The sequence below is a fragment of the Bacidia gigantensis genome, assembly GCF_019456465.1.
Source record: "Bacidia gigantensis strain McMullin 20006 chromosome Unknown contig_295, whole genome shotgun sequence".
NCBI classification, from domain to species: domain Eukaryota; kingdom Fungi; phylum Ascomycota; class Lecanoromycetes; order Lecanorales; family Ramalinaceae; genus Bacidia; species Bacidia gigantensis.
The window spans coordinates 430,435-439,872 of record NW_025408608.1 but is presented as its reverse complement, the minus strand read 5'-3'; the positions used below and the strand labels follow the sequence as shown (position 1 = coordinate 439,872).

The 9,438-nt window shown below is 49.8% G+C and overlaps 3 protein-coding genes across 3 annotated transcripts; all 3 read left to right on the top strand.

The window, feature by feature from the left end:
* KY384_008194 (uncharacterized protein) lies at nt 1-2,929 on the top strand (the record flags this gene model as incomplete). Its single annotated transcript, XM_044816683.1, has 2 exons — nt 1-1,711; nt 1,764-2,929. 2 exons carry the CDS (start codon nt 1-3, stop codon nt 2,927-2,929), a joined length of 2,877 nt encoding a protein of 958 aa, XP_044666048.1.
* Nucleotides 2,930-3,315: 386 nt separating this feature from the next.
* KY384_008193 (uncharacterized protein) lies at nt 3,316-4,520 on the top strand (the record flags this gene model as incomplete). Its single annotated transcript, XM_044816682.1, has 2 exons — nt 3,316-4,390; nt 4,474-4,520. 2 exons carry the CDS (start codon nt 3,316-3,318, stop codon nt 4,518-4,520), a joined length of 1,122 nt encoding a protein of 373 aa, XP_044666047.1.
* Nucleotides 4,521-6,837: 2,317 nt separating this feature from the next.
* On the top strand, nt 6,838-8,937 carry KY384_008192 (uncharacterized protein; the record flags this gene model as incomplete). The annotated part of the gene is made up of 2 exons (XM_044816681.1): nt 6,838-7,095; nt 7,225-8,937. 2 exons carry the CDS (start codon nt 6,838-6,840, stop codon nt 8,935-8,937), a joined length of 1,971 nt encoding a protein of 656 aa, XP_044666046.1.
* Between the last annotated feature and the right edge of the window lie 501 nt (nt 8,938-9,438).

The window sequence follows — 9,438 nt, the reverse complement described above, 5'->3', positions numbered from 1 at the left end:
ATGCCCAGAAAGAAGCCAGGCAATCAGCACAACAACCGCCATGAGAACGGCATCGTCGCGCCCGGAAAGAGAATAACCAAGCAAAAATCCAACGGCCATCTCAATGGTACTGCCGAAGGTGGCCCGCTCACCAGCGGCGTGCCTGCTCCGTTGACTTCCGCTGCTCGTGCGACATCACAAGAGCGTGAAAGGGGCGTGGATGGGGAGACAAAGGAGACACCGAGCCACACTTATGGTCACACGCTGCAAAAGCCCTCGCCTGAGAAAGATACTGCAAAAGAAGGGTCTCTGTCAAGTCAGCTGGGGCACGCAAATGGGACTGCCCACCCTTCTACCACCAAAAGCGAAACGGCCTTCTCCAAGTCCCCTACCATGCGCAAAGAGAACGCATTCAACTTGGCCTACACAATAATCCGGTCATGTCCTCTCGGCGATACCCTCACTATCCTGATCATCCTGCTCTCGATTCCGTCTACCATACTGACGCTCATCAACATCCTATTTGCCATCCTGACATTCATGACCCCGGCTTCGTCCTTCTTCTCTCTACCAAACACTTTCACGGATATCTTCCAAGGATATGGCGGAACACCCTCATTAGCGACAATCGTGATCACTGATATCCTAGGCTTACTCATATGGCTAGTGGCATGGACACCAATACAAGGACTTGCCCTTGAGTTCGCACAAACTGTGGTTGCTGCAACATTGGGAGGAGGTAACACATCAAAAAAGCCTGGATATGACAGTACAATCTTGTGCTTCGCTATAGTGACTCTCCGTCATATTTCAAATCGTGGTTGGATACCCTCAAGGATTTTTGGCTTTGACTGGCGAGCCGTATTGTCACAGATACCATACGTACCTCAACGCCCTTCTTCCTTTTTGTCTTTTTCTAATGATGAATATTTTACGACCGATTTAGGGTGGTGGTGGTGGTGGAAATGGTTTGAAGTTGGCATAGCGTTGCACATATTAATTCAAGGGCTCGTTCATGGAGCGAGGAGATGGTATCAAAAGCGGGAGTATTTCCAATCGGCATCTATCGGCAAGAAGGTAGACCCAGAAACAGGCGCAAACGCTTCAAGTAGGCGGACCTCGAATACCTTGGGGGATACAACGCAGCAAAATAGCATTTCGTTGTCGCCAAATACAGCTACAAAGACTTCACTCCCGATAGTGAGGGAGGGACGCGAAAAGACTACAAGTGGTAAGAAGAAGAGAAAGCAAGCCGCTTTTGTGAGAAGTCAACAACCGTTGTGGGCCGCTTTTGCAGCCACAAAGGTGACAATCATGCGAGAGTGTGAGCAGAAGGATTCCATGGGCGGAGTCACGGTACCAGATGCTAAAGATGCAAGTGATCTTGGGGATGCCGCCTTTGGTGGCGTAGCAGATCAGGTTTGGGTATCTGATGTGCTTCCTGATAGCTTTATCTTCCACACGACGTACGGTCTTAGCCGGGACAGCACGTATTTTGAGAACGACATCAACCCGCCTAAACCATTGCATGTTCGCATCAATGACACTGACTGGACGTCTACGAAGATGACGCGGATCCCCGAGGTTGAGGGTGGAGGAACTTGGTGGCATGGAATAGTCTTTGGATTAGCGCCGTCATCAAGCTACAGATACAGCGTGATTCAAAGCGAGGGTGACGTGGTCCTGCGCTCTATGACTGTGACTACATCGCCCTCGCCATCCGAGGAGACTGGTTAGTAACATCTGTTGTGTTTCTTTACTGTAGGCTAATAGTCGATCTGAAGAGTCAACAAATGCACCAAGCGAAGTTCCACAAAGATCTCACCGCCCATTCTCACCCACCACGCCTACTGCAACACTAAAGAATTCTATCGCTACCTTTGAAGCTTCTTTTAACGAATCATGTGCGCGTCAAAAGAAGGCCAAAAAAGACAACAAAGCCACTAGCTCCGCCATCAAAAGGGAGATTGACATCTTGAACGGAAAGATATCAAAGCTCGTCAGCGAGGACCGATCCCACAGCAATCGTCATTTGCAGTGGAATCAGTCTATGAAACAGGCAGATGAAGCTGTCGTGGCTTTGACGGACGAAATAGAAGCGTTGGACCGCATACCTGACGAAGAGCAAGAGATCTTTAAGGAGAAGAAAGCCCAAAAAGAAGCAATCAACAATCAACGTGATGCTCTTCGTACAGCTCTCCTCCGCGCTAAAGATTCCACTCAACGAGCAAAGGTCGCTGTTCAGACCGAGGCGCATACCGCTCACCAAAAGAAGGAGCGGTTGCTGGCTCGAAGATCAAAGCTCGACGACCAATGCGAGAAGTTCGAGTCAACAATGTTGGAAGGTCTCAATGACAAGGAACGCAAGGATTCTAAGCAGGCTTTGAAGGATCTTCAACGGGCGAATGTTGAGCAGCAGTTACATGAGCGCATGGCCACCTTCAATCAAGCTTGGCACGATTCTCGCTCTACCCTAGGCCAATACATTTCTCAAGCTCGACTGTTTGAGAATGCGTATCATGAGCAACAAATGATTGCTAACTCTGTACACGCCATGCAGCAACGTCCCCTGACCCCTGAAGGGGACCTCCCTGGTGAAAATCCTCAAAGTGCAGCTGCCGCAGCGCATCATCTACCTATGTTTGGAACTCCAGACTCCGCCGGTGGACTTCGAAGTCATTCGGGATCTTTCCGTCAGAATCACGATCGACAGCGTTCTAGCTCTTTGCTCTCAAACAACAGCAACTACGTCGACTTTGAAGACTTGGAACCACGACCGCCAATGCCTTCAAGGGCTATTGAGGCCATCCGAGGCGCTAGGAAGCAAAGTGGAGGTAGCGCTGGTGGAAGCTCTGGCAGCAGTAGTCAGCGAGATCCTGCGAGTCCGGTCGTCGTCAACAATAATCGAGATAGCCCTGTTGGTAAGAAGAACCCGGTTTGGAATCAGTGAACGAACTTCTGTAGCGCACAGAGTTCAGGTAACTTCCTATTTTAGAAAACATCTTTTCCACCCTTGAAAAGTAAAAGAATCCGCTCATCGCAATGCAGTGCAAGTATGATTTTGCCCCCTTAAAGAGACGTGTCGTACAGACGGGTCTCGCGCTAAGTTACTTTCTGCCACCACCACGCAGTGAAGGTTTGTCTGAATGGCCCCACCTGGCTTCCCTGACTTCAATTCTGTCTATCTATATTATGTTTTGTATCCATTTCGTCGTTACAACGCCCGCATTTCTTGATCTATAGCTCCGTTGTCCGGCCAAAGGCACGTTGCGCATGCACACAGTCAATTGATGTTCTCGCTCTGACCGCACCTTCCTTATAACCAATTAGAGAAACATGTCTTCTTTCTTCCAAAAACATATCAAACGTGCTTCTCAGGAGGCAAAGCAAGAGTTCCAAGGCACACCGAAAGATCCAGTGACTTCCGCTAGGCACAGCCAGCCGCTGAACATTTTCAAACGGTCGGTCTCGAACTTGCGTGTGACGAAGTCTCTCAAAAAGTCGACAAGCTCCACATCCACCAACCAGTCAACGAGCAATAGCCTCCGCAAAAGGGTCGAAGAAGTCAGGAGTGAAGTGCTACCAGGAAAGAAAAGATCGACAGTTGAGAATGAGAAGCGCCTTCTGATGGACGAAAACGCACATGTGCCACAAAAACAAGACAGGCCTCCAGACCTCAGGCTTGAGTACTCGAACTTCTCAAGCTTTGAGAAACTGACCCCAGACAGTAGTGGGTTAGCGACGCTTGAGTCAAGCCACCCGACAACACCATCCCCCGCAAAGCCGTCGAAGGAAAGCGCAATTGGGGCCTCTGAGCTATCTGAAGAGGACATGGGGCAAAGAAACTCAACAGTGAGGCGAAAGCCAATTCCTCTGAATCAAAAGCCAAGCCTAGACTGTTTCACGATATCACCACCAATGTCACCAAACACGTCATCCGTACAATCCTCAGCTGAGATGCATCCACCGCTAGCTGTTCTGACAAATCGACCTGCCTCTGTACAAATGCCTATACCACGGAGAAGATCATCTCTTACGGCATTACACCTCGACAGCTCGCATTTCGATCGGCCTCTTTCTTCAAGAGATGGCACAAAGCATCGAGCCAGTACTCTTACAAACACCTTTCCCCAATTTTCGCCAATTAATCTCGCCCCTCTGGAGAAGGCAGCACTGCGCCCTACCTTTTCACCGCCTTTGCGACCACCTGTATCGAATGGAAGGCCAGCCTCATCGTCTTCCATGGCACTCTCAACATCTAGTCCAGCACCACCATTCATCCATCTACCCAAGACCTTTCCGAATGGTCCTGTGGAGGTACGAGCACCTTCTTTGAGAGACAGCCATCACCACTGCATTCAAGGCCACCGTAAAATGCCGCGCAGTAACAACAAAATCTGCCCTACCCCGTGTATGACGTGTGGGACTAACCGCGAACTGTTCTGGAAATGTGTCTCCTGTGCTTTGAGAATCTGTGGAGAGTGCATGGCAGAGTTCTCGACACGGGGAAGAGAGTTGGAAAGACTATTGGTGTGGGTTGAGAAGAGTGGTCGATCGTCATTAGATTCTTCGGGGAAGCCTTCGGACAAGTCATCAATGACGAGCTTTGGGAAGGGCAAAGGGAAGGAGGGGCTTCAAAATATAGCCAAAAACAAGAGTGACGAGGGAAAGAAAGAAATAAAGATTGTTAAATCAACAGCCAAGGAGATCTCTGGGGCAAAGGTGACACGATACTTGGTGAAGGGCTGAATAAATGGTTTAAGGAGAGACTTCAATTCAGGAGCAAGGAATTTCACAACATAGTTCGTCAACTCCTTATAATGATATATGAGGTACTGGGCAATCAGGGTAGGTTGGGAAAGTGCTGTGTGGTAAAAATGACTGGCGAGGGCACTGATTGGCTGCATTGGTGCTGATTGCAGAATTTGGTTCTCGTTGTCGGTGAAGGGAGATGGGCCCAGCATCTCGTTGTTTGAACTGCTCGCGTAAGTCAACTTATACAAAGTTTAGCATATAATCAATTAGTGACAGACGCTTTGGACCTTCCATCACCACACACCAGCTTTGACCTCCTCTCCGCCACCTCCCATGACCCCATTCACCCACTCTCCATACCTGAAAACGTCCCCCCTCTCACTCTGCCCTACCCCACCCCCTTTCTGAAAAGTCCTCCTCCCTGTAAAGCCCTCTAGCGCCTTCTCCACCTCCCTTGCCTCCATACTCTTTCCACCTGGCGCATACACCAGCGAATCCTTCAACGCCCCAACATCTACCTCCCCAGTATCCCTCTCATCAAACGCCGCGAACGCATTCATCAACTCCTCATTCCTGCTGAACCGACTCAATGGCCCGCTCAGCGTACTAAGGAATTGCGCCAAAGGCAACGACTGTGGTGAGCCGGGGGGAAGAAGGCAGAAATTTCCTGCGGTGTGGAGGAGAGACCGAGTTCGTTGAGTGTGGCGGTCACATCTGCGCGGGTGATGCTTCCAGTGCTTGAGCGGTCTAGGACGCTGAATGCGGTGCGCAGTTGGGAGAGGAGATGGGTTGGAAGGGAGGAGAGGGCGATGTTGGCTGAGGAGGCGGATTGTTGGAAGGGTGGCCGTGGGGTTGAGGAGGGGAGGGGAAGGGGAGTCGCTGTTAGGGTGCTTGTTGTGGACGATATTGTTGGTGTTGGTGAGGGTGGTGCGTTGAAGGGGGAGGGAAGAGGAAGGTTGCGGGGAGTATTTGATGATGAGGTGCTGGTTGGTGGTGTCGATGCATTTTGGAGCTTGGAGGGCGAGGTGAGGATAGGTTGGTGGGGTTTTGTTGGGGAAGGTGTGGGGGTGGTGGGTCGGGATGAGGGGGATGCTGGAGAGGAAGGACGCGGACTTTCAGGGCGACGGAAAGGAGATGTCCTTGGGGAGCCGATTGAGAGAGGAGAGGGTTTGTATGTTGCTGGAAGAGACTAGAGATGTTTAGTCTGGTGGTCATGGGTGTAGTGGAGGATGATGCTACCATTTTTCGTTGCAGGTCAATCAGATACAGATGGCAAAACTAGTCAGGAGCTGTAGACCGTTTTCATCACTCATTCAAAAGATATTGCACTTCACAGTATGATATCCTCTGGCCGCAATTGACCGTCAAAGTCGGATGGATGTCGAAGTCAATAGATGCGTAAACAATGCCAAGACCGTGTGACATCCTTGTGCAGATCAGGGGAACCCCTCGCGCTCCCCGCAGGCCCACCACTGGGCCTCGAACGGCAGCGGGCTGGGGACTTCCCTCCATTTCAATCTTCAGGATTCTCTTCTTATTAGTATATAGGATACACATGGGCATGGACGGTGTTATTGGCGTCGGTCTTTCAGCTGCATATTCGGGTCCTACGTGACTTGGGATGGCGCAAACATAGCGATTCGTTGTCTCACAACACCCTTGCAGCTGGGTTGTTAGATATTCCTTTCTCTGCGTTTCCATTCTATCAAGAGCAGGATGAGTACCGGTCTCTCCTATAGACCCTCTACTAGTGGCACAAATGCCAGTGCGACTAGTTTCAGACGGCAAGGGTCGTTATCTTCCTTTCCCTCAACGAGGATTCCTTCCAGCCATTCCTCTCGCAATGGACCAACGTCTGGAAGTGTACCCGCTATTCCTAGACGTGTATCCTCAAGAAGTTCAAGAGCGACCTCTACAACTTCATCACTGAAACAGGTACCGTCCAAAACTTCAAGCGTTAGGCGAAGGAAAACGTTGAAGTCACAATATCCCGCCAATTCTCCGGAGAAACATGTGGACTATATATTGGTGGCATCATTTGATATTGACAAGGGATCTGTGATGGAACACCAATACCCAGGAGCAATCAGTGGGGATGAAAACATGCTTGCAGAGCTCATGCTGCCAGATCAATCACATGCGCGGAAAGAGGATTGGACCATATTCTTTTTGCATAAGGATCCCAGTGAAGAAGCCGATGCAGCTGACGAGGTTGAAGCTCAAAAGGATGTCAAAGACGAGACCGTTTCACCTGGGGATGCACCAGTTCAGGAGGATGGTGGTGACCTAGACGATGATGGCGGAGAGGGGCCACCTTTGATATACGTTCTAAACTTAGTCAATACAAAACTTGATTCTACCGTAAAAAGGCACGGTCATCATCGTTTTCTGGATCTATGAAGATGCACTAACAGGTTTGTACAGAGGCGCAATCGTCAAGGCTATGGCAATTTGTACGAGACACTCATTTCTACACATTTACAAAGTTAGTTCTCCTCTTCTCTTTGGGTGCCATTTCTGGATACGCACTTATATCTTCAGCCTCTTCTTCTCTTGGCTCTCGAGGAATACTACAAGTCTCCAGTCCCAGAAACATTAGAAACCCTTTACAATGCAGTCAACTCGATGGATTTATCATTCATGCCGAGATTATCGATGTTTGAACGACACATATTACTTGCTAGTGACACGAAAGATATGTTTACAGAGAAATTCGAACAGATGATACAACAACGTAAGATTGAGGAGGCACGTAATCCAGATCTAGCGCCAGATTCGCCATCTAAACTTGGTGTGGAAGCTACAAGTCAAAAGGGTCGGTATACCGTGCCCCGAGACACACATGAGTTCGAGACCAAGGTTTTCTACAACGGCGTGCCAGTACCCATCAAAGTACCTTCAGCATTAGTGCCCGAGACTGTTGGAGATTTCTCCTTTATCAAGCTTATTCAAACTTTCGCCACTGTTCACTCCACGTCACCTCAGCCATTTGCGCTCCATCCTCATCTTACAACGAACGGAGCATATACCCACCCAATAATAGTCCTTGTCAACGCCTTGCTTACACAAAAGCGGGTCATCTTTCAAGGGCACAACAGACCATCCGGTGAGGTTGCTGAGGCCGTCCTAGCCGCCTGTGCTCTGGTTTCCGGGGGTGTCTTGAGGGGTTTCACGCGTCATGCGTTTCCCTACACCGACCTCACTAAAATCGACGACTTGCTCAATGTGCCCGGATTTGTTGCAGGTGTAACCAATCCGACATTTGCAAACCACCCCGAGTGGTGGGATTTGCTATGTGACTTACCAACAGGACGCATGAAGATAAGCACCAGACTTGAGACAGCACCTGTCACCGAAGGTCTAGTTTATTTTCAACAGCAGAATCCTGGATTCGCACTTAGTCCGACCAGTCTTGGTGGGAAAGAAGCCATGAGCAATGATCCTACAGGTGATAGTCTTTTTATTGAAGGAATAATGCGTAGCATCAATTCTCGCCATGGAGAATCGGTTATTCGCAGCAGATTCAGGGAGTATATCATTAAATTCGCACGGATGTCAGCTGCATTTGAAGAGACTGTATATGGAGCGTCCGCGCTGTATATTGGTGCCTCGGAAGCCGACGCTGGTGCTCATGGGGTCTCAGGGCATGGTTATGTATGGTCTGATGATGCAGCCAAAGCTCGCGAGCTTGGAGCCAATGTATGGCGTATTGAAGGTTGGCGGACGACTCGAAGCTACTATGCTTTCATCCAGGATTTGACAGCTGCTTGGGAACGTAGACCAATTCGATCGATTGACCTAGCTCATCAACACGATCGACTGCGCAGCCAGAAACTGAGCCATGAAGACAGTGCTGCCATTTACATCGCTTTTGCAGAGTCGATCCGGACTTACGAAGAAATATGCCAGCTTCTTACGGTAACGCCAGGTAGCAATGCTGGGCTTTTCTACATTGGCCTGGGGCTCTTCCACCCTGATTTCAAGGTAAGGGTGGCAGCCGTCGAATTACTCGAAAGGATGATTGAGCATGAAGCTGGACGAAGTTTCTGGGCCCAACTCAGTCGCTTTGCTAAATTAGCATTCTTCAGGGTGAAAAAAGAGGCTGAGAAGCGGAGCTCAGAAGATGATGCAGGCATGGAGAATGGTATCGGCCTTGGACTTGATGCCCGTGTGAGAGTTGGGAATGTCGGTCGAGCAAGTTGAGTGAGAGTTTGCATATGGGCCGCGTTCGGATGTTTGACATGATACAATGATACCCCCAATGTAAAAATTTGATGTACATTTGTGAGCCAAATTCATTTTTCTCCGCCTTTTCCTTTCCCGCTCCTCGTCTTTCCCTCCCTCGCCCCTGCAGCCTCCCCCTTTCCTTCTGCCTCTCTCCCATATCCACTGATCAGATCCATGATGTTATCTTCCTCCTCCGCCTCCGGCGGCCCTCCTGCCTTACTTTCCTTGCCTTCGATCTGACCCCCCGAAAGCCCACCATCTTGTCCAAGCTCTGGCGATTGCTGTTCCGTTCCTGATCTATCTCCCGGCCTCGTAGCGTCCCATCCTCGTCCAAACTTCTGCCGGAATTTCTTCAATCGCCCTTCTTCGTCGGACTCAGCGTTTAGCAATTTCTGGGATGATGGATTCCAGAGAGGGGAGTTGCGGGTGTCTTTGGTGGATTTATAGATTGGTGCTGGAGAGGTAGTACGATGAGTG